The sequence below is a fragment of the Dendrobates tinctorius genome, unplaced genomic scaffold (genome assembly GCF_039654945.1).
Source record: "Dendrobates tinctorius isolate UK_male_01 unplaced genomic scaffold, ASM3965494v1 ptg000297l, whole genome shotgun sequence".
Lineage (NCBI taxonomy): Eukaryota > Metazoa > Chordata > Amphibia > Anura > Dendrobatidae > Dendrobates > Dendrobates tinctorius.
The window spans coordinates 769,878-795,258 of NW_027361964.1; the positions used below are offsets into that span (position 1 = coordinate 769,878).

Here is a 25,381-nt window from a genome sequence, read left to right on the forward strand (position 1 = left end):
AAAATCCAATCTATAAAAGTGTTACACTAGTTAACCCCTTCAGTGAACGCCATAAAAAACACAAAAAAAGTAGTAAATTATACTTTATCATCATACCACTTGCAAAAAGTGGAATAAAACACGATAAAAAAGACGAATGTAAATAAACATAGTATCACTGAAAACGTCATCTTGTCCCGCAAAAATCGAGCCGCCACACAGCATCATCAGCGGAAAAATAAAAAAGTTATCGCTCTCAGAATAAAGCGATGCAAAAATAACAATTTTTTCTATAAATGTTTTTATTGTATAAAAGCGCCAAAACTTTAAAAAATGATATCAATGAGGTGTTGGTGTAATCGTAGTGACCAGAAGAATAAAGCCGCATTATCAATTTTACCGCACGCGGAACGGAGAAAAAACAATTCCTGAATTGCTGTTTTTTGTCCATTCTGCCTCCACGAAAATCAGAATAGAAAGCGATCAAAAATCATCATGTGCCCGAAAATGGTACCGATGAAAACATCAGCTCGTCCCGCAAAACACAAGACCTCACATGACTCTGTGGGCCGGAATATGGAAACATTTTAGCTCTCAAAATGTGGTGATGCAAAAACTTCTTAGAAAAAATTCTTACAAAAAAAAGTGTCTTATAGTGGTGACAGAAGCCAAACATGAAGAAAGGATATCAATCTGGTATCGCTGTAATCGCACCGACCCGAGGAATAAAGCCCCTCATCACTAATACCGCCCGAGGAACAGCGTAAAAAATAACACCAATTATTCACCTTTTGTGGATTTGTACATTCTGCCTCCCAAAGATTGCCGTACGGCGATCACAGTGGTTCCCCCCCACATATCAGGTATCAGCGTACTCAGGACAAACTGCACAATAACTTTTGGGGTCTAATTTCTCCTGTTACCCTTGGGAAAATAAAAATTGGGGGCAAAAAAGATAATATTTGTCAAAAATACGTTTTTTTATTTTTACGGCTCTGCGTTATAAACTTCTGTGAAGCCCTTGGGGGTTCAAAGTTCTCACCAAACATCTAGATAAGTTCCTCTGGGGGTCTAGTTTCCAAAATGGGGTCACTTGTGGGGGGTTTCCACTGTTTAGGCACATCAGGGGCTCTCCAAACGTGACATGGCATCCGATCTCAATTCCAGCCAATTTTACGTTCAAAACCTCAAATGGCGCTCCTTCCCTTCTGACCACTGCTGTGCACCTAAAGATTGGTCTCCCTCCAGATATGGGGTATCGGTGTACTCAGGAGAAATTGCACAACAAATATTGTGGTTCATTTTCTCCTGATTCCCTTGACAAAATTTAAAAAATTGTGTCCTAAGTAAAATTTTTGTGAAAAAAAGTAAAATGTTCATTTTTTTCCTTCCACATTGCTTTAGTTCTCATGAAGCACTTGAAGGGTTAATAAACTTCTTTAATATGGCTTTGAGCACCTTCGGGGCGGGGGGAAGTTTTTAGAATGGTGTCACTTTTCTGTCATGTACACCCCTCAAAGTGACTTCAAATGTGAGGTGGTCCCTAAAAAAATGGTTTTGTAAATTTTGCTGGAAAAATGAGAAATCGCTGGTCAACTTTTAACCCTTATAACTTCCTAACAAAAAAAAAAATTGTCTCAAAAATTGTGCTGATGTAAAGCAGACATGTGGGAAATGTTATTTATTAAGTATTTTGAGTGACATAACACTCTGTTTTATGGGCATATAATTAATTAAAAGTTTGAAAATTGTGAAATTTTCAAAATTTTGGCCAAATTTACATTTTTTTCACACATAAAGAAATTTTGAAGAAATTTTACTACTATAAAGTACAATATGTCACAAAAAACATTCTCAGAATCAGTGGGATCCGTTGAAGCGTTCCAGAGTTATAACCTCATAAAGTGACAGTGGTCAGATTTCAAAATTAAGACCTGGTCATTAACCTACAAAGCGGCTTGGTCCTTAAGGTGTTACAGGGAACCTATCACCAGAAATAACGCTATTAACCTGGTGATGTGCGGTTAGTCTGAAGTTAATGTGCTAACAGCATTATGATGCTCGCAGCCGAATGCAGCAGGAGAAAATCATCTTTATTCCCTCCCGCCATCATTTGGCCATTCCGTCATCGGGTTGGGGAGCTGCCGGTTCTGTCACTCTGAGTATACAGAGCGGCCGCTGTAACCACCCTGGCCCTGACTGACACCTGCTCTACATTACGACCAGCTGGCCGCATTACTCCTGAGATAATCGCATTGCACTGTACGGACTGGCCCGGCACCTCTCCTGACCTGAGCATGACAGTATTATGTATTTCTATGCAGTGGTCAAGCTCAGGTCAGGAGACCCGACGGCCAGTTCTAGCTTTAGGATGCGATTCTCACGTGAGAAACACGGCAGTCTGTCTCTGCCCTAAGCGACATTAGTACAGAATTGGGGGACATTTCCCCCATAGCAGTGTTAGTAGCAGACGCCCCCCATTCCAACGCATCATGACCACATTTTTTGCTTCAATTCTTTTTTCTATTTTTCTCCCCTAAAACCTAGGTGTGTGCTATAATCTGCAAAATACGGTACTTTGGTGTATGGCATTGCCTGTTAAGCAGTTGTCTTCGTTATTGCAGAGATTCTTTACATTCACATCCCCCATTGATCCATCCCATCATCCATGTCATTGGGGATGCAGGGGATAATCATTATGGTCAGGGCTGCTGTTCTGGTGCTTTGTGCATTACTTCTATTCCCTGCCCGTCTCCTGTACAAGAAGATGGTGCTGGAGCCATGTGTAGGGAGGAGTTGGAAGTGTGGGTGGAGTAACAGAGGGTGTGTGACTGTGGGGGAAGAGTGGGAGGATGTGTGTGGAGTATCGGTGTGGCACTGGGGGAAGATTGGAAGGGTGTGGGTGGAGGTATAGGGGCTGTGTTACTCTTAGGAGATAGTGGGTGGGTGTGGGTGGAGTTAATGGGGGTGTGAGACACTGATGGAAGAGTTGTAAGGTGTGGGTGGAGTTACAGGGGTGTGACTCTGGATGGAGAGTGGGAGGGTTTGGGTGGAGTTACAGGGGGTGTGTGACTATTGGGGAAGAGTGGGAAGGTGTTGGTGGAGTAACAGGGGGTGTGTGACTCTGGATGAAGAGTGGGAGGGTTTGGGTGGAGTTACAGGGGGTGTGTGACTCTGGGGAAAGAGTGGGAAGGTGTTGGTGGAGTAACAGGGTGTGTGACTTTGTGAAGGAGTTGGGTTGTTCTAGGTGGAGCTACAGAGGGTGTGTGACTCTGAGGGAGGAGTTGGATGGTGTGGGTGGAGCTACAGGGTGTGTGACTCTGGGGGAAGAGTGGAAAGGTGTGGGTGGAGTTGCAGGGGGTGTGTGACTCTGGGGAAGGAGTTAGATGGTGTGTATGGAGTAACAGGGGGTGTGTGACTTTGTGGAGGAGTGGTTTAAGGTGGAGTTACAGAGGGTGTGTGACTCTGAGGAAGAAGTTGTATGGTGTGGGTGGACTTACAGGAGGTTTATGACCCTGGAGGAGGAGTTGGATGGTGTGGGTGGAGTTACAGGGGGTGTGTGACTCTGAGGGAGGAGTTCAGTGGTGTGGATGGACTTACAGGAGGTTTATGACCCTGGAGGAAGAGTTGAGTGGTGTGGGTGGAGTTACAGGAGATGTATGACTCTGAGAGAGGAGTTGAGTGGGGTAGGTGGAGTTACAGGACGTTTGTGACCCTGGAGGAGGAGTTAAGTGGTGAGGGTGGAGTTACAGGTCTGTGGTCACTGCTGGCTTAAAGGGAATCTGTCACCCCATTTTTGCTGTATGAACTGTGGTCATCGCCATCAGGGGCTTATCTCCTGCATTCTGTAATGCATTCTGTAATGCTGTAGATAAGCCCCCGATGTAACCTGAAAGATAAGAAAAATAAGTTAGATTATACTCACCCAGGTGTCCAGTCCGGTCCGATGGGTGTCGCCGTCCGGTCCGGCGCCTCCCATCTTCATACGATGATGTCCTCCTTCTTACTTCTGCCTCGGCTCCTGCACAGGCTTACTATATCTGTCCTGTTGAGGGCAGAATAAAGTACTGCAGTGTGCAGTCGCCGGACCTCTCTGGACTTTCCCGGTTCCTGCGCACAGCAGTACTTTACTCTGCCCTCAACAGGACAGATATAGTAAGCCTGTGCAGGAGCCGAGGCAGAAGTAAGAAGGAGGACATCATCGTATGAAGATGGGAGGCGCCGGACCGGACGGCGACACCCATCGGACCGGACTGGACACCTGGGTGAGTTTAATCTAACTTGTTTTTCTTCTCTTTCAGGTTACATCGGAGACTTATCTACAGCATTACAGAATGCATTACAGAGTGCTGGAGATAAGCCCCTGATGGCGGTGACCGCAGCTCATAGAGCAAAAATGGAGTGACAGATTCCCTTTACGGCCAGCACAAGGAGTGATGGGAATTGTAGTGAGAAGGGAGCAGAGGATTCTGAAGAGGAACTGAAGGATGTGCCAGGGTGCTGGAAGCGAAGCAGAAAGGCATGAAACACCATGAAACGTGGCAGAATCGGTCTATGGGGACATTTAGGGGCATTATCATTAAGCATTTACGGCAAAACTAGTGACCGAGTCAGAGGAGTAGACGATTTCTTGAAAGCTGTGACACTATGACATTTTGACTGTATAGTTAACTCTTTACATTAAATAATATTTAGATTCAGATTGTGACACATTTTATAAAGTGCTTTTGTCACTGGAGATGGCGGGTCTAGTAGGTCGGGGGCGTCACCTCTGGGCACTGTTGTCCAGAACAGGAGACCCCCTTTCCCATTTGTGACTGTTGCAGTGGCCTCAATGACCGGAGCGGTGGTCACACGTCATGAGACATCCCCTATATATCAGAAGTAACTGTACAAAGAGAATGTGCGTAAGCGATGATGAATTGAATTCATTCTGATTCCGTTATTCCAAGTTTTTATCAATATTCTTACTCTAACTTTTCAGCAAATTTGCTGCCTCTTGACAAGTCGGTGGATTGGAGCAAAGGATTTGGGCTGCTGGACAGGATTGCGGACGCTCGATCTGATGTGAAAGCCTCTGATTTCACTATTCCTATATTCGTGTACAGGTAGGAGCTCTTCTCCCCAATATTTGATCCCCCGCTCTCAGTGATCAGACATTTCATATATATATTCACATACCAACATTTGAACAATGGAAAGAAGGACAAATTCCTCATGCCAAAGCAATTTTTGGCCACACTCCAATCTACGACCATTTCTCTCACCATGACAGGAGGAGGGACATTCAGCAATCGCACGAGACTTCGGGGCACAGACCCAAATCCAGGATTGACCTCTGTATCCAGGACTGGAGATGAGCAGATCGACTCACAGGACTCTGTTCCAGATCAGTGGTACCTGGTGGTTGGACAGGAGGACATGAATCTCTTACCTTCAGACATCCCCAGCACAGCTTTTGATTAGTCCAGGCCAACGCAATCTCATCTCTGCGTCCGGCTCATCTCTAGTTGGGGATTATTTTTTTTTTCCGTCATTTATAGTCAGAACCACCAGAACTTTATCATCTTTATGTAGCGTCACTATATGATATCTGGCTTTTGGTGTCTGTTTTATCTTCAGCTTCAAGTAAACCTAATTCTCCTATGTATAGCAATGTACAGTAGACTATGGTTCTTAACTTTAGCTACTGCCTGCAAAGATAGAGGTTGTGGGATTCCCGGTGAAACCGGAGCTCAAGAAAATAATTGTTTAATTAATTGTGTGAGCAGAGCAGAGATGCCGGCTCTGCCAATGAGGAGGACCTACTGAGAAAAGAAGAGAAGATGCTGAGAGAGAGAACAGAGTGAGAGCTAGTCGGCTCAAAGCCCTGACTTATTCCTATAGCGAGACTGACCCCTCAAATATGACAGTTCCACTGAATCGGGGATGGTTGGCAGCTTCATATTTAGTACCTGGTACATTTTTCAGTTTAGAAAGGGCTTATAGCAAAATCTGCACCAAAGCCACCAGTCTACCATGTGCACTGGGGTCAAGCATTTTAAACACCCTGAGATATCAGGAACTGTGTGCAACTGCCAACTCTACACACTGTAGTCATAGTGCTCACCGCTCCCTTTGTACCCCCACAGTCACAGTGCTCACCGCTCCCTTTGTACCCCCACAGTCATAGTGCTCACTACCCCCTCTGCACCTCTATAGTCATAGTGCTCACTGCTCCCTCTGCACCTCTATAGTCATAGTGCTCACCGCTCCCTCTGCACCTCTATAGTCATAGTGCTCACCGCTCCCTCTGCACCTCTATAGTCATAGTGCTCACCGCTCCCTCTGCACCTCTATAGTCATAGTGCTCACCGCTCCCTCTGCACCTCTATAGTCATAGTGCTCACCGCTCCCATTGTACCCCTACAGTCATAGTGCTCACTGCCCCCTCTGCACCTCTATAGTCATAGTGCTCACCGTTCCCTCTGTACCCCTATAGTCACAGAGTATAATTACACTATATTTGTAAACATTTGATCGATTGATCGTTTTTTTTTTCTATTTTAGTGTGACACACTCTCCAATTTCTGGGCTAAAGGAAGAGCTAAATGTCATGTTTGAAAATGCTAAAAAGCTAACAAGTAAGTGTTCACCTTTTATATAGAGATCCATCATCTGTGTGACAAATCAATTGAGATCTCCACCAAGTTCAAAAAGAAAGAAAGAAAGTCAGCCCTTCTCAGAAAGATATTGTTATGAATGAGTCACCGTAGGAGTCAAAAACAGAAATACTAGCTAAGTCCAGAAAACCAGAGAAGTTGGCAGCTATCGGATTGCAGACCCCTGAACCTATCAACAACTAACAGTAGCCGTGGGGGGTTCCTACGGTGCCCTAGACCCCTCGATCACAGCAAGAGAGCTAAATAGCCTAAAGACAGAAAGGGAAATCTAAACTGCCCCAGAGCAGACCCCAAAGTAATAGGCAGCCCCCAACATATAATGACGGTGAAGCAAGATGAAAAAACACTAAAACAGATAGAAAGATAGGCTGAGCAAATGATGGGGCCCAAGCTAACTAAATAGGACAGGATAGAAAAGCTGCTGTCTGCAATCCGCACAAAAACCCTATCAAAACATGAGCCAACAGACTGACAGGGAAAAAAAAGCCCTGAAGACGCTAGTATTCAGGTATTTTCTGAAGACAGAGCAAAAGGCAAAAAGGAATTCAGCTCACCGCAGCAGGGAATGGCAGAAATCCAGAAAAACAATGCAAAACAGAACCAAAACACAAATGCAAAAAACAGAGCAGAAAACGTAGCTTTTGAGGAGCAGGAATCAGACTGGTCTCCTAGAATCCCTCAGAGAAATCACCAGCCAGGCAGAAGGGCGTCGGCTGCCTTATATCCAGTCAGCAATTCCCGTCACCCAGTCATCATCATCCAGCTCAGGTGCTTGGTAATCAGCCTCACTACCTTCCTTCACCAGAAGAGGGAGTTCATCAGACCTCAATGGTGAAGGGGAAAATGAACTCACAACAGTACCTCCCCCTTGAGGAGGGGTCACCAAACCCTCATCCACACCACCAGGGCGATCAGGGTGAGACCAATGAAAGACACGCACCAATCTTTTGGCATGAATATCAGAGGCAGAGACCCAGGAATTATCCTCCTGACCATAACCCTTCCACTTAACCAAATACTGGAGTCTCCGTCTAGCCAGACGGGAATCCAGTATCTTCTCTACCTCATATTCCATGTTACCTTCAACCAATACAGGGTCCGGAGGTGTCACCTCAGGAACTGGTTCAACAAACCTCTTCAACAAGGACTTATGAAACACATTATGTATTTTAAATGTGACAGGAAGAGCCAACCGAAAAGAGACCGGATTAATAATCTCCAAAATCTTGTAAGGTCCAATAAATCTAGGCTTAAACTTAGGAGAAGCCACCTTCATAGCGATATTTTTTGATGATAACCAAACCATATCACCCACCTTAAACCTGGGACCAATGGTCCTATGTCGATTGGAAAACCGCTGGGCCTTTTCCTGGGAGATAGATAACTTATCCACCACTTGGTCCCAGATCTGGTGCATTCTCTCCACCACAGTGTCAACACCTGGGCAGGCAGAAGGCTCCACATGGCTTGTTGAAAATCGAGGATGAAACCCAAAGTTACAAAAAAAAGGTGACATCAAAGTGGCAGAACTAGCTCTATTATTTAAAGCAAATTCGGCCAAGGGCAAAAATGAAACCCAATCATCCTGATCAGCGGAAATAAAACATCTCAAATACGACTCCAAGGTCTGGTTTGTTCTCTCTGCCTGCCCATTGGTCTGAGGGTGAAAAGCAGAGGAGAAGGACAACTGAATTCCTAGCTTGGAACAGAAAGTCCTCCAAAATCTAGACACAAACTGAACTCCTCTGTCAGATACAATGTTCTCAGGAATCCCGTGCAAGCGAACCACCTGTTGCAAAAACAGGGGCACCAACTCAGAGGAAGATGGCAACTTAGGGAGTAGTACAAGATGAACCATCTTAGAGAACCTATCACAAATCACCCAAATAACAGTCATTCTCTGAGAGACAGGCATATCAGAGATGAAATCCATTGAAATATGGGTCCATGGCCTCCTGGGGACCGGCAAAGGCATCAACAACCCACTAGAGCGAGAACAAGATTTAGACCGGGAGCAAGTCCCACAGGACTGCACAAAATTCCTGACATCACGAGACAAGGCGGGCCAACAAAAAGACCGACTCACCAGATCTCTAGTACCAAAAATACCTGGATGACCAGCCAATGCAGAGTAATGAACTTCAGACATCACTCTCTTCTTCCACTGGTCAGGAACATACAACTTTCCACTGGGACAACGCTCAGGTTTGTCCTCCTGGAACTCTTCCAGAGCACGTCTCAAATCGGGCGAGATGGCAGAAAGAACTACCCCTTCGCCTAAGATGGTAGCAGGCTTGGTCACCACAGGCGAATCAGCAAAGAAGCTCCTAGAGAGAGCGTCAGCCTTGACATTCTTAGTGCCAGGAAGAAAAGAGACCACAAAATCAAAACGTGTAAAAAACAAGGCACACCTAGCCTGTCTAGGGTTCAAGCGCTTGGCCGACTCCAGGTAAATCAAATTCTTGTGGTCAGTGAGGACCACGACTTGATGTTTAGCTCCCTCCAACCAATGTCTCCACTCCTCAAATGCCCATTTCATGGCCAACAGTTCCCGATTCCCCACATCATAGTTACGTTCAGATGGGGAGAACTTTCGGGAAAAGAAAGCACAGGGATTCATTTTAGATGTTACAGGATCCTTTTGGGACAAAACAGCTCCTGCACCAATCTCAGAAGCGTCCACCTCTATCTGGAACGGGAGTGAGACATCAGGTTGCCGCAAAACCGGGGCAGAAGTGAATCTTTGCTTCAGCTCCTGAAAGGAAGAAACAGCCTCCGGAGACCAATTCAACACAGCAGCACCCTTCTTAGTCAGATCAGTCAATGGCTTGGCAATACTAGAAAATTTTGCTATAAATTTCCGATAAAAATTAGCAAAACCCAAAAACTTCTGGAGGGCCTTCAAAGAAGTGGGCTGAACCCAATCATAAATGGCCTGTACCTTGGCCGGATCCATTTCAATAGTTGATGGAGACAAAATAAATCCCAAAAATGAAATCCTCTGTACACCAAAAAGGCATTTCGATCCTTTGACATACAGGGAATTCTCCCTCAAGATCCGGAACACAGTCCGAACATGTTCCACATGAGAATCCCAAACTTGGAGAAGATCAAAATATCATCCAGATAGATAATCAAAAATTTATCCACAAAGTCTCGGAAAATGTCGTTTATGAAGCACTGGAAGACAGAAGGGGCATTAGTGAGCCCAAAAGGCATCACCAGGTACTCAAAATGTCCCTCCGGAGTATTAAACGCGTCTTCCATTCATCCCCATGCTTAATGCGAATAAGATTATACGGCCCCCTGAGGTCAAGCTTGGTAAACCAGCAAGCACCTTTAACTCTGGAGAATAGATCCGAAATCAGGGGTAACTGATACTGATATTTAATAGTAATTTTGTTGAGGGCACGATAATCAATACAAGGCCTTAATGAACCATCCTTTTTGGCCACGAAAAAAACCCCAGCACCTAAGGGTGAAGAGGATGGTCTAATATGACCCTTCTCCAACGCCTCCTTAATATAGGATCGCATAGCCTCGTGCTCGGGTACAGAAAAATTGAAGAGCCGACCCTTGGGAAAATTACACCCCGGGCTCAGTTCAATAGCACAGTCATAACTCCTATGAGGAGGCAAAGACTCAGACTCATTCTCACTAAATACATCATAAAAGTCCGCCAAATAATCAGGAACATCATGCGACTGAGGAGAGGTGGAAAACACCGGAGCCTCACTAAGGGCACACCGACAACCCCAACTCACCACAGACACAGATTTCCAATCCAAAACTGGATTATGAATTTGCAACCAGGGAAACCCCAGAACAATGGTATCATGCAAATTATGCAACACCAAAAATCTGCAAGTTTCTTGATGGTCTGGGGCGACCCGCATTACCACCTGGGTCCAAAACTGAGGTTTATTTTTCGCCAAAGGAGTAGCATCAATCCCCCTCAAAGGGATAGGCTTCCGCAGAGGTGTCATAGGAAATCCACAACATTTAGCAAAATTCAAGTCCATTAGGTTCAGGGCTGCTCCCGAATCCACAAAAGCCTTGGTGGAAAATGTGGACAGGGAGCAGATCAGAGTAATTGCCAGAAGAAACATAGGTTGAACACCACCCACAGAAAATGTGTGTGCAAAACGTTTCTCTCGTTTAGGACAGACAGAAATAATATGCGAGGCCTCTCCACAAAAAAAACACAGCTTATTACGCCTTCTGAACTCCTGACGTTGCTCCCTGGACAAAACTCTATCACATTGCATAGGTTCAGACACTTGTTCAACAGGTGGCAACACCTCTCGTGCAGTCCTGCGTTCACGTAAACGCCGATCAACCTGAATGGCTAATGACATAGAATCGTCAAGACCAGAGGGAACAGGAAATCCCACCATAGTATCTTTTACGGCTTCTGACAAACCCTTCCGAAAGAGAGCTGCCAAGGCATTATCATTCCAGGTAGTAAGGACCGCCCACTTTCGGAATTTTTGACAGTACAATTCTGCAGAATCTCGACCCTGGCTCAATGCCAACAGGGTCTTTTCAGCCTGATCAATAGCATTAGGTTCGTCATACAACAACCCCAAAGCTTGAAAAAATGCATTCACATTAGTCAGAATAGGATCATCTGGTTTCAAAAAAAACGCCCAATCCTGGGGATCGCCACACAGCAAAGAGATGACAATTTTAACCTGCTGCGCAGAGCTCCCTGACGAGTTAGGCTTCAAGGCAAAAAATAATTTACAATTATTTTTGAAATTCAAAAATTTAGACCGGTCCCAAAAAAACACATCAGGAGTAGGGATCTTTGGTTCAGCAGCATGTGAATGAGTAAGGTAGGCAGAAATTCCCCGCACTTCCACAGCGAGCTGCTCCACACGATCAGACAATTGCTTTATCTCCATTGAGAGAAAAAAAAATTCCCCCTATGGCCTCAAAGATATAGAGGAAAAAATATACACACTTTTTTTTTTTTTACAATTCTTTCCTGCTATTGAGTACCCTGGGATCTGCAGTATGGCTGGTGATTCTGTTATGAATGAGTCACCGTAGGAGGCAAAAACAGAAATACTAGCTAAGTCCAGAAAACCAGAGAAGTTGGCAGCTATCGGATTGCAGACCCCTGAACCTATCAACAACAACTAGCAGTAGCCGTGGGGGGTTCCTACGGTGCCCTAGACCCCTCGATCACAGCCGGAGAGCTAAATAGCCTAAAGACAGAAAGGGAAATCTAAACTGCCCCAGAGCAGACCCCAAAGCAATAGGCAGCCCCCAACATATAATGACGGTGAAGCAAGATGAAAAAACACTCACACAGATAGAAAGATAGACTGAGCAAATGATGGGGCCCAAGCTAACTAAATAGGACAGGATAGAAAAGCTGCTGCCTGCAATCCGCACAAAAACCCTATCAAAACATGAGCCAACAGACTGACAGGGAAAAAAAAAGCCCTGAAGACGCTAGGCTTCAAAAAGACTATATCAGTACTCAGGTATTTTCTGAAGACAGAGCAAAAGGCAAAAAGGAATTCAGCTCACCCCAGCAGGGAATGGCAGAAATCCAGAAAAACAATGCAAAACAAAACCAAAACACAAATGCAAAAAGCAGAGCAGAAAACTTAGCTTTTGAGGAGCAGGAATCAGACTGGTCTCCTAGAATCCCTCAGAGAAATCACCAGCCAGGCAGAAGGGCGTCGGCTGCCTTATATCCAGTCAGCAATTCCCGTCTCCCAGTCATCATCATCCTGCTCAGGTGCTTGGTAATCAGTCTCACTACCTTCCTTCACCAGAAGAGGGAGTTCATCAGACCTCAATGGTGAAGGGGAAACTGAACTCACAACAGATATACACAGAGGTGGGACATATACTTATCAAACTCTGTCCATCACTGTGTCGTCTGTCGGTCTGGAGGGTATTCCGGAATACCTGAACGACTTTGAAGACGTGATTTCCGAAAGCGAGGCTGAGGCACTTCCACCACATAGACCTTTTGATTGTGCCATTGATTTAGTCCCGGGAGCCAAGTTACCCAAGGCTCGCCTGTTTAATTTGTCTGGGCCTGAGCATCAAGCCATTAAGGAGTACATAGCAGAAAGTCAGTCTCCGCAAGGGGCTTATTTGGCCTTCTGTTTCACCCGTGGCAGTGGGGTTCTTTTTTGTAAAAAAGAAAAATGGTGGTTTACAGCCATGCCTCGACTTTTGGGAACTGAAGAAAATTACGGTAAAAAACACTTACCCTCTTCCCCTGATCCCTGATTTATGTAACCAACTCACGGGGGCCAAATAGTCCTCCAAGCGTGACTTACGAGGGGCTTAAAACCTTAAAAGGGTCCAGGAAGGGGATGAATGGAAAACAGAGTTCCTGATAACTGAGGGGCTGTTTGAAAATTTAGTTATGCCCTTTGGTCTCACTTACACTGCTGCCGTTTTTCAAAATTTCATTAATGTTATTTTCTCTAACCTAATTGGGTGTTATGAGGTCATCTACCTGGATGACATTTTAGTGTACTCAGCGGACAGTCAAACCCACTTGCACCATCTGCGTATAGTTCTTAGGAGACTCAGGGAGAATCATTTATACGCTAAACTGGAAAAATGTTCATTATTTGTGCAAGAATAATCTTTTCTGGGTTTAATTGTATCAGGGAAGGGATTCCACATGGATCCTAAAAAGGTCCAGGCCATTATGGATTGGGTGCAGCCTTATGACTTAAAGGGGTTGCAGTGATTTTTGGGCTTTGCTAACTTCTATAGGAGGTTCATTAAGGGTTTTTCACAGGTGGTAAAACCTTTGAAGGACCTCACCCTCAAAGAGGCTGATGTGAAAAATTGGTCCGTGGCTGCAAAAAATTATTTCCTGACACTAAAGAAATGTTTTACTTCAGCTCCTGTGTTGGTACAACCCGATCCGTCAAGACCCTTTATTGTGGAGGTTGACGCTTCTGAGGTGGGGATGGGGACAGTTTTGTCTCAGGGTCCTTCCACACTCACTAATCTGATGCTGTGCGCCTTCTTTTCTAAAAAATTCTCTCCGGCCGAGAGAAATTATGATGTCGGCAATAGGGAATTGTTGGCAGTTAAGTTGGCTTTTGAAAAATTGAGGCATTTCCTGGAGGGGGCCATCCACCCCATTACAGTTATCACTGATCATAAAAATTTGGCCTATATCGAGTCTGCCAAGAGATTGACCTCCAGACAGGCTCAGTGGGCGCTTTTTTTCTCGATTTCAATTTAATACAACCCCCCTCCTCCATTCTTCAGCCATGAGTAGTGGTGGCTGAAATTTCATCTGATTTGCAGAGAGAGATTTTGGAGGCCCAAACCTGGCAGTAAACCCACAGGTAAATTGTTTGTACGGGAACGGTTCCATCTCAGACTCCTGCAGGCAGATTTTAAGGGATTCAGAAAGAGAATTGGAGGGATCCAATGGCTGGATATCCTTAAAGACAAAAATGTCCAGGAAGGATGGGAAATCTTGAAAAATGAAATTCTCAAAGCACAGTTGTTAACAATTCCGAAAAGAGGGAAGAATAGGAAGCATTTAAGGAAACCAGGATGGATGAACACAGAACTTAAGCACATGCTAAAAAGGAAGAAAAAAATGTTTCTAAAATGGAAAGAGGGAGGCATATCTAAAGAAGAATATAATGCTGTCTGCAGAACCTGGAGGGCACAAATCAGATTATCTAAAGCTGAAAATGAATTGAGGCTTGCAAGAGATGTCAAAAGCAATAATAAAGGATTTTGGGGATATGTCAAAAGTAAAAGAAAAGTCAAAGATGCTATAGGATTTTTACAGGATGAAAATGATGAAATGGTAAGATAGGATGTTGAGAAGGCTGAACTTTTAAATTCCTATTTTGCATCTGTTTTCTCTCAGAAAGGAAATGTAACATCAACTGTTATTCACTGTCCTATTAAGGGAATAGAAGAATCCAGGATATCTATAAACAGAAAGATAGTGAGGAAACACTTAGCTAACCTAAATGAATTCAAGTCTCCAGGTCCAGATAAATTACACCCCAGAGTACTGAAGGAAATAGCAGAAGAAATTTTTGAACCCCTCTCCATAATCTTTGAAAATTTTTGGAGAACAGGAAAGTGCCAGAAGACTGGAGAAGAGCAAATGTTGTTCCTATCTTCAAAAAGGGGAAGAAGGTGGACCCAGGCAGCTATAGGCCGGTGAGTCTGACTTCTATACCAGGAAAGATCTTTGAACAAATTATTAAACAACATGTAAGTCAATACCTGGATAAGAATGAAGTGATTAAACAGAGTCAGCATGGGTTTGTAACTAATAAGTCATGTCAGACTAACTTAATTTCCTTCTATGACGGAATCACTGATTGGGTGGATCAAGGAAATGCTGTAGATATAGTATATCTTGACTTCAGCAAAGCATTTGACAAAGTCTCTCATACAATCCTTATTGAAAAAATGACTAAATATGGAATGGACAAGGCAACTGTTAGGTGGATTCATAACTGGCTTAGTGATCGGACCCAAAGAGTGGTCGTAAATGGCTGCACATCCAGTTGGAAGAATGTCTCAAGTGGGGTACCACAGGGCTCTGTCCTGGGACCTGTATTGTTCAACATCTTTATCAACGATTTAGATGAAGGAATTGAGGGTAAACTGATTAAATTTGCTGATGACACAAAGCTAGGAGGGATAGCTAATACTAGAGAACAGAGAGAGAGGATTCAAAAAGATTTAAATAAACTGGAGCAGTGGGCAGCAACTAACAGAATGGTTTTTAACAGGGAGAAATGCAAAGTACTACATCTGGGCAATAAAAATGAAAAAAGCATATATAGAATGGGAGGAATAGGGCTAAGTGACAGCACATGTGAAAAAGACTTGGGTATACTAATAGATCACAGACTGAATATGAGTCAACAGTGTGATGCAGCAGCAAAAAAGGCAAATGCAATTCTAGGATGTATTAACAGAAGCATACAGTCTAGATCACGTGAAGTCATTATTTCCCTCTACTCCTCTTTGGTCAGACCTCATCTGGAATATTGTGTCCAGTTTTGGGCACCACATTTTAAAAAAGACATCAACAAACTGGAGCAAGTTCAGAAAAGAGCGACCAGAATGGTGACCGGTCTGCAAACCCTGTCTTATGAGGAAAGGTTGCAGGATTTGGGAATGTTTAGTTTGCAAAAGAGAAGACTGAGAGGAGACTTAATAGCTGTCTACAAATATCTAAAGGGCTGTCACATTGTAGAAGGATCAACTTTATTCTCATTTGCACAAGGAAAAACTAGAAGCAATGGGATGAAACTGAATGGGAGGAGACACAGATTAGATATTAGAAAAAACTTTTTGACAGTTAGAGTGATCAATGAGTGGAACAGGCTGCCACGAGAAGTGGTGAGTTCTCCTTCAATGGAAGTCTTCAAACAGAGGCTGGACAGACATCTGACTGGGATGATTTAGCGAATCCTGCTTTGAGCAAGGGGTTGGACCAGATGGCCCAGGAGGTCCCTTCCAACTCTACGATTCTATGATTCTATGATTCTATGATTCTATGAGGACTTTCACGATTCTGTGTTAAGTGCCCATCCTGGGATTGCAGCTACGCGGGTGGCAGTTGCTAAGGGTTTCTGGTGACCCTCTATGGTATCAGATATTAAAAAGTTTGTGACTGCATGTGGGGTGTGCGCCCGTTCCAAGAGTTCTCATACCCGGACAGCCGAGGAATTGGTTCCTTTGCCAATTCCGGATAATCCATGGACACATTTGTCCATGGACTTTATCACAAATCTCCCTCCTTCCAGGGGCAACTTAGTGGTATGGGTGGTGGTGGATAGGTTCTCCAAACAAGCCCACTTTGTACTTCTACCCGCATTACCATCTGCTGAAACCTTGGCCTGCTTATTTATACAGCATGTTGTTTGGTTGCATGGAGTGCCTGTGGATGTGGTGTCAGACAGAGATGTGCAGTTTGTGGCCAGGTTTTGGAGGGCTTTTTTGTAAGAAGCTGGGAATTACACCCGGAGTCTAATGGACAGACTGAACACACACACCAATCTTTGGAGCTAATTCTGAGATGCCTGGCCTCTTTAGACTGGAGGAGTGGTGTGAGGTATTGCCCATGGCAAAATTTGCGTTCAACTCTCGTGTGAGTCAGTTCACTGGAAAGTCTCCCTTTCAGGTCTGGCATTTGTAGTAGGGGAGAATGTGTGGTTATCCACCCATAATATCAAGCTTAATATACCCTCTATGAAGCTGAGTCCAAAGTTTATTGGTACTTCCAAAATTGTGGAAGTAGTCAATCCAGTGGCCTACAGACAACAGCTGCCCACCTCCTTCAAAATATCTGATGTCTTCCACGGGTCCCTGTTAAAGCCAGTGGGGACGGTTAGTGAAGATTCCTCCTCCGATACTCCGCCAGTATTTGTAGAGGGACAGCTGGAGTACGAGGTGGAGCTCATCATTGACTCTCGGTGGGTGCGCCGGAAGCTCCAGTATCTGATACATTGGAAAGGGTATTCTCTAGAGGATCAGTCATAGGTCCAGGCCAGTTCGGTACACGCCGATTGTCTGGTGTGGGCCTTCCATGCCAGATATCCAGAGAAGCCTGGGCGACCAGTGGCCCCCCATTAACAGGAGGGGATACTGTCATGGTTTGGACAGGGTTAATGCCCTGCCCTCTCAGGGTTAATTGTTGTGGCCTCCTTTTGGATCTGAGAAGGATATTTATACCCACACTGGACTAGGGTTCTCTGTCATTTATACTCCTGCCCTCAGCTGAGTTAAGTTGACCCTGGTGTTTTGTGTGTTTGTGCTGTGGCACTAGCAGGTACGCAGGATGCAGTGACGAGTCGCAAGTCGGTTTGGTGCTTTTTATAGTAACGTTTATGGCCTAAAGGTAACTTTCCTCAGTCTCAGCCTGTCCAACCAAAAAGGGGTAACAAGGGTTGCCCTCGCAGGGGCTCAATACAAGTAAACACAAACAGAAGAGAACACGACTACGTACGGCGGGAGCCGGTCTCTATAGGGCCGCGGTATGGCCGACTACAGGTCCTTAACTATATAGTCAACTTAGCCATCCTGACGTCCCTCGGCGTTCTGGATGGTGGTCCTTCGGCGGGGCAACCGCTGAGCCCAGCTATTGAAGAGTTGGCGTAGTCTTCAAGCGTTCTGCCACTCCTGTGGCGCTGGGGCACCTCCGGCCCTGGAGGAGTCCTTGGACGAGTGGGCCTCAGCCCCTGGACTGGGCAGGCAGCAGCGTTGCGGGGTGGCGGGTGACAGGCCACCTGTGCAGCCAGCAGCTGCGACGGGTCTCCGCGGTGAGCAAAGGCTCGGCCCTTGCCGCGGACCGGAGCGGGACAGTGGTGGCCGCCGACGGCACAGGACTTGCTGAGGCCACTGGTGAGAGCAGGGCGGCTGCGGGTGGCGGGGAATGGGCCACAGCCGCAGGCTGGGGCGAGGCAGCAACGACTGCGAGCAACCGCAGGTAGGCCGCATCCGCGGGCTGAGGTGAGGCGGCAGCGGCTGTGGGCTGAGGTGAGGTGGTAGCGGCCGCGGGTTGAGGTGAGGCAGCAGCGGCCGCGGGCTGAGGTGAGGCAGCAGCGGTCACGGGCTGGAGCGGGGCAGCAGGTCTCGGACGGTCGCCTCGGCGCCGTCCCTCTGATGTCCTCAGTGAGCGTCTCCCCTGTCACTGGTAAGTCGCTCTGGCTCTCAGTCACTCCCACGGTCTCCTGCTGCTTCTGTCCCGGTCTGCTGACTCATCGTGACTAGCGCTCCCCGCCCCTTTTATATTGGCTCCTCCCCTAGCCCATCTGTCCTTTTCAACGGTCTGTCCCCGAACTTTGTCCCCCGGAACCTAGATGACGGCCACCTTGGTTCCGGCCCGGACACTCGACGGGGGCCATTCTTCCCACAGTGCCTGCACTGCGTGTATGTTCCCTGGCTCTGATCCGGTCTGTCCCTGACTTTGCTATTGCTTGTTGATTCTGTACCTCGTTGTATGGCTCTTTTGGTAATTGACTTCAGCTTGTCTCCTGACTACGTTTTTATCTCACTCCTTTTGTCCTGTGCTGTCCTCCTGTTACTGAACTTGGCTAGTACGACCTCGCTCCCGGCGTTGCCGCTTCTTACTTTCTGCCTTGTGCTCCCCAGTTTGCACGAGTACTAGTTTTAGCCTTTAGGACCTTCCTGCTCTGGTCACGTGACCCGCCAGGTCCTTGTCTGTGTCTCTGCACACCGTCGTTTCTGCCTACTACTTTCTCCGTCCCTCCCCCTCTGGAGAGCGTGCTCGGTAAACACAGTCTTCTTTGGAACTGTTCTCTCTCTTTCTAGTGTGTATGCACCGCACACACTGTCTGTCTCCTGACTGCTGTGGTGGGTAAGTCACAAGCCACAGCGCTGTCGGAGCCCAACATGGCCTGACAAATGCACACTGAGGAATCAGAGTAGAGTTCACGGTCACACACCCGGTTCTTCTTTGGCAGCGTGCGTGCAGCATTAACAGGTCCGGAGCGTTTGGCACCTTGCTGTGTGGGGGCCAACGGGCACACAGCACGTCTCAAGCTTACAGTCTCTGTGGGTAGCTATGGGAATGCTTGAGCGTGGGCTTATTACGCTACGGAGCTTAAGGGCCGGAGCACTCATTTCTCCCTGCCGCGCGCTGTCTGTTCCTGCCAAATCTCTCTGTTGCTTCTCTGCCTCAGACATGCCCCCTGCTGACAAGTGCATAGCTTAGGCTACTTTCACACTAGCGTTTTTTTGCACTGCGCCTCGTGCGCATTCCAAATGCATAAAATAAACACATCAAGTGTTTTGCATGCGTTTGCTGGTTTTTTTGCGCATGCGATTTAACCAGTTTTTCACCATGTTAACTCTAAAAACGCATGCGATTTTAAACGCGTGCATGCGCATGTCCTAGCGCACGCGTGTGATCCCATAGACTGTAATGTTGGTTTTTTTGCACGTTCCGTGCACTAATGTGCGCATGTGTTTTTTGGCAGCAGTTGGGGGCACAGAAAAATGCAACATGTTTCGTCTGGCGCGCCTGGGAGCACACCTGGAAAAAACGCAGTGCACGAAAACGCACATGAACGCGTACAAGCGCTATACCATGCGCCCGCCATGTTAAAGATAGGGGAGCAATGCGCATGCGCACGATAGCGCACGAGGCGCAGCACTAAGAAACGCAAGTGTGAAACCAGCCTTAGTCCGGTTCTTTAAGCTTTCCCCCAGGGAACAGAGGAGACAGCCCCGACAGTTCTGGACCTGGAGTAAGAAAGGTACCCCTAGCCCGGTCCTTCTGCTTACAGATATGCGCTTTTCCAACAATGATAGAAAACTCACATCTAAGACCACTGCTGCATTTCCAAAGAAGAACATGTGAGAGTGACTCAGCTGCCAAGTGTCTCTTGATCTGATCCCAACCGGACACCTATGGGGAGTTCTGAAGAGACAAGTTGTCATTACTCTCCATTCAGTATTCAGGCAGGAGAAGGGCTGGTTCTGAAGAATAGAAAAAGGTAGATGGAATATTTTGTCAACTTGTTCATTTCAGGCCTAGGAGACTTGGTGCTGTCCTTAGTAGTCACGGTGGTCATACGAAATACTAGATGTAGTAGTTTTTATGTGGGGTGTACTCATTTTTCATCAAGTCATTTGTGTAAACCTGAAGATTTAATAAAAGTTATCAACCTTACAGTCATATTGTGGGGTAAAAAATGTTCTATGAAAGTCAGTCTTGTTAAAATTTTGGAAATTGCTTTTGTCTAGTGAGATATTAGTTAAAATCTTATTTCTCAATAGGGGTGTACTCATTTATGCTGAGCACTGTATAGATCACATAGGATACACTAAGACTCTACTGTATACATTGAGACTACTGTATATATATCACATAGGATAGATTCACTAAGGCCAAGTTCACACTTGTGTATGGCTAGTCTGCGTATGTCCTCCTTTAACCCCTCAATGACCCCAGCTTTTTTCGGTTTTGCGTTTTCCTTTTTCGCTCCCCTTCTTCCTAGAGCCATAACTTTTTTTTATTTTTCCATTAATATGGCCATGTGAGGGCTTATTTTTTGCGGGACGAGTTGTACTTTTGAAAGACATTATTGGTTTTACCATCTCGTGTACTTGAAAACGGGAAAAAAATTCCAAATGAAGTGAAATTGCAAAAAAAGTGCAATCCCACAGTTGTTTATTATTTGGCTTTTTTTTGCTAGGTTCACTAGATGCTAAAACTGCCCGGCCACTATGATTCTCCAGGTCATTACAAGTTCATAGACACCGAACATGTCTCGGTTCACTTTTATCTAAGTGGTGAAAAACAATCCAAAGTTTGCTAAAAAAAAATCCAAAAATTGAGCTATTTTCTGATACCAGTCGCGTCTCCATTTTTCGGGATCTGGGGTCGGGTGGGGGCTTATTTTTCGCGCACTGATCTGGCGTTTTTAATTATACCATTTATGTGCAGATACGTTCTTTTGATCGCCCGTTATTGCACTTTAATGCAATGTCGCGGCGACCAAAAAAACGTAATTCTGAGGTTTTGATTTTTTTCCCGCTACGCAGTGTACCGATCAGGTTAATGCTTTTTTATTGATAGATCGGGTGGTTCTGAAAGCGGGAATAATATGTGTATGTGTGATTTTTTTTCTTTGTTTGTCTTATTTTGAATGAGGCGAAAGGGGGGTGGTTTAAACTTTTATTTTTTTTTTCATATTTTTACTAATTTTCTAAGTAAATCTATTTCTAAAGTTGATATTGACATGAAAATTCTCCCTAGATGTGTCAATAACTAACCGTCCAATCCACAGAGGCAAATAAATCAAACATAGATGTCCGTAAATTATGTGTAGTAATGAGAAATAATACAGGAAAAAAGTGATGAATACATGAAGAAAGAGGTGTAAAAGGCCCTGGAAAGTCCGGCCATGTAATTAAAAAGCAATCCTGCCACTTAGTGAAAAATCACATCTGCCGGTTCAACTGATGGTTTATAAATTAGGAGTCTTATTACCAAGGTGCCACACAAGAAACATCTCATGATGAGGAAACCCAGTGAGCTGTCTCAAGATGTTTGCAACCTTATTGTTGTAAAATATACTGATGGCATTGGTTACAGAAGAATTTATAAACTTGAAGGTTTCAATAGTTAGGTGCCAAGAGCTGCCACATTTAGTTTTAGCTATTTCTTCAGACTTGGACCTTTCTCCATCTTTCTTTCGGAAGGCGTTTACCCCAACCAAGTCCCCTAGGTGCAGAAGTATGTGACATGATGGCACTTCACGACCACTATTTAACACACAGTGTCTTTTTCACAACTTTTTGTCTCTCTTCTCTGCCTATGAACTGATTTAGCTTGGCAATCATTTCCTTACTGACTTATTTTGTTCTGTCTGGACTCATTTCGCTTCGATGTTTTTGGATTTTTTTTTACTACTGCACACTCATGAGATTAGCCGCACATATGTCAATAAAGGCGGACCCATAGTCCAGTATTTCAGCCTGCGTTTACTTATATGTGAAGCTGCGCTTCAGTTGTTGAGCGTCATTGAATCAGGGAAGCAACAAAAGACAAATCTGCACCAAATCGCTCATCGGTAAATGTAATAAATTGTTAAGCTTTCATGCTGTCACTTTCGTTTCAGAGGTTGTTCCCTCCGTTGTCCTCACTCACCGGAATCACGATAACTACACTGAAGTTGAGAATATATTCAAGGACATCGGAGTCGAGAATTTTTTGGGTGTTGAAAATTACACAGATAAGAATCCAAAGAAAAAAAGAGAAACCCACGAGGCGGTCATCCAGTTCCTCTACGAAGTCATCAGTGATGCCCAGTTCCGAGCCAACTGTCCACGGGACGCCGATCGGGAGATGATTGATCAGAAGCTATTTGTGATGTCATATATTCACCAAAGGGAAATGCAGCTTCAGGAGGCAAATCTAGCCAGACAGAAAGATGTGGAGAACGTTTAGATGGGGCAGGCCTTCAGACTATGGCAAAAAGATGGAGGAGGCACAGAGGCAAAAAAATAGTGAATTTCATGAGGAAAGATTGGAGATCGTGACAAGGATGAAAGAATGAAATGAAACAAATGTTAAAGGAAAAAAGGAAAAAAAATAGCTTATAACAGGAAAATACCGTCTGTGGTGAGCATGATGCACTTATGGCAGCTTTATGCCTCTGTGTGTTGCCCCATGATGCCCCTGCTACAAAACTTTGGCCTGCAGCCCCCAATGCCCTTCTTAGCCGCTCAGCCCTGTTCTGCAAAAGCCAGCTTCTCCACCATGACAGAAGATCAGCTCTCCACCCTTCTGTCAAGATCACACCTCACCACTTGTCCCCTCGACCCACTCCCGTCTCACCTCATCCCTAACTTGGCCACAGTCTTCATCCCATCTCTAACACACCTCTTCAACCTTTCACTTACTAATGGTGTCTTTCCCTCATCCTTCAAACATGCCTCAATCACACCCATCCTCAAAAAGCCCTTCCTTGACCAATCCTCTGTGTCTAACGATCGCCCGATATCTCTTCTCCCTTACGCCTCAAAACTACTGGAACAGCATGTATATCTTGAACTGTCCTCCCACCTCTCCTCCTGTTCCCTCTTTGACCGGTTCTGTCCTAGGACCCCTACTATTCTCCATCTACACCTTCGGCTTGGGACAGCTCACAGAATCCCACGGTTTGCAGTATCACCTCTATGCCGATGACACGCAGATCTACCTATCTGGACCCGACCTCGCCTCCTTACTGACTGAAATCCCACAATGTCTGTTTGCTATCTCAGCCTTCTTCTCTGCTCGCTTTCTCAAACTGAACAAGGACAAAACAGAATTCATCATCTTTCCCACATCTCACTCTACCCCGCTACCAGACCTATCTATCAATGTCAATGGCTGCTCTCTTTACCCAGTCCCACACGCTTGGTGCCTTGGAGTGATCCTCGACTCTGCGCTCTCTTTTAAATCACATATCCAAGCCCTCGCCTCCTCCTGCCGCCTCAAACTCAAAAATATTTCCCGGATCCGTTCATTCCTCAACCACGAAACCACAAAAACACTAGTGCATGCTCTTATCATCTCCCGCCTCGACTACTGCAACCTCCTACTCTCTGGCCTCCCCTCTAGCACTCTGGCTCCGCTCCAGTCCATCCTACACTCTGCTGCCCGACTAATCCACCTGTCTCGCCGCTATTCCCCAGCCTCCCCCCTATACCAGGCCCTTTACTGGCTTCCTATTGCCCAGAGACTCCAATTCAAAACCCTAACCATGACATACAAAGCCATCCACCATCCACAACCTATCTCCTCCATACATCTGTGACATGGTCTCTAGGTACCTACTCACATGCAACCTTTGATCATCTCAAGATCTCCTTCTCTGCTCCCCCTTATCTCTTCTTCTCACAACCGCATACAATACATCTCCCGTGCTTCCCCCATACTCTGGAACTCTCTGCCGTAACACATCAGACTCTCACCATCAACGGAAACCTTCAAGAAGAACCTGAAGACCCACCTGTTCCGACAAGCCTACAGCCTGCAATGATCCTCGGTCTACTGAACCACCGCCCGACCTGCTCTACCCTCTCCTACTGTATCCTCACCCATCCCTGTAGACTGTGAGCCCTCGCGGGCAGGGTCCCCTCTCCTTATGTACTTGTGTGTCCCTTGTCTTACACATGTTTACTATACTTGTCTATATTTCCCCTTTTCACATGTAAAGCGCCATGGAATAAATGGCGCTATATAAATGCATAATAATAATAATAATAATAATATGTGGTGAATACAGTGATTCATCCTAACAAAAGGCTATGGACGTAAAAGAGCAAATTTAAAGGGAATCTGTCACCGGTTTTTTGGCCTATCAACAAAATATATCATCTAATAGAGTGTGAGCTATACATTCCCCAACTACTTGTGAAACCCCCTAACTCCCCATGAAACCTCTATAAAAATCTTTTATATTGCTCCCGCGCGGTATGGTAATATCCTCGGTCTGGTCCAATGGGCGTTGGTTCTCATTCCTCTCTCTACCCCAAATCGGCGTGCTGTACACATTCCGTTCTGTGAATAGCGCTGTCTGTGTACAGGTCCCACGCGTGCGCATTCAAATTGCCCCCCGCGCGTGCGAAGTATGCTTTGCCCAACTGCAGGCAAAGCTGAAAAGCAATAGTGCGCATGCGCTGGATTTACTATGTCCTGGAACACAGTGAAATACTTCCGGGACATAGTAAATCTGGCGCATGCGCACTATTGCTTTTCGGCTTTGCCCGCAGTTGGGCAAAGCATACGGAGCACGAGCGGGAGGTAATTTGAATGCGCACGCGTGGGACCTGTACGCAGACAACGCTATTGACAGAATGGAATGCATAAAGCACGCCGATTTGGGGTGGAGAGAGGGACCAGAAACAACACCCATCGGACCGGACCGAAGATATTACCATACAGCGAGGGAGCAATATAAAAGGTTTTTATAGGGGATTCATGGGGAGTCAGGGGGTTTCACAAGTAGTTGGGGAATGTATAGCTCACACTCTATTAGATGATATATTTAGTTGTTAGGCCAAAAAACTGGTGACACTTTCCCTTTAATGAAAAAACTGTGACATGGAAATCCACCAGAGGCTTTATCTGCACATTGATTTTTTTCGTCAAAATATTTTTTCGACTGTTCCTTAATGGAGTTTGTAGAAAAAAATCTGCTCAAAACTTGCAATTAAAATCATCTTTTTACTAGCACTTA

At 45.5% G+C, this 25,381-nt stretch overlaps 1 protein-coding gene across 1 annotated transcript in view; it reads left to right on the forward strand.

The window, feature by feature from the left end:
• LOC141073125 (uncharacterized) overlaps positions 1-24,516 on the forward strand; it is a 39,940-nt gene extending 15,424 nt beyond the window's left edge. The window contains exons 2-4 of the mRNA XM_073560481.1: positions 4,964-5,087; positions 6,529-6,602; positions 22,274-24,516. Of these exons, the coding sequence (XP_073416582.1) occupies positions 4,964-5,087; positions 6,529-6,602; positions 22,274-22,602 (527 nt within the window). The 3' untranslated portion in view covers positions 22,603-24,516. The remainder of the gene's footprint in view (positions 1-4,963; positions 5,088-6,528; positions 6,603-22,273) is intronic.
• The last annotated feature ends 865 nt before the right edge of the window (positions 24,517-25,381 follow it).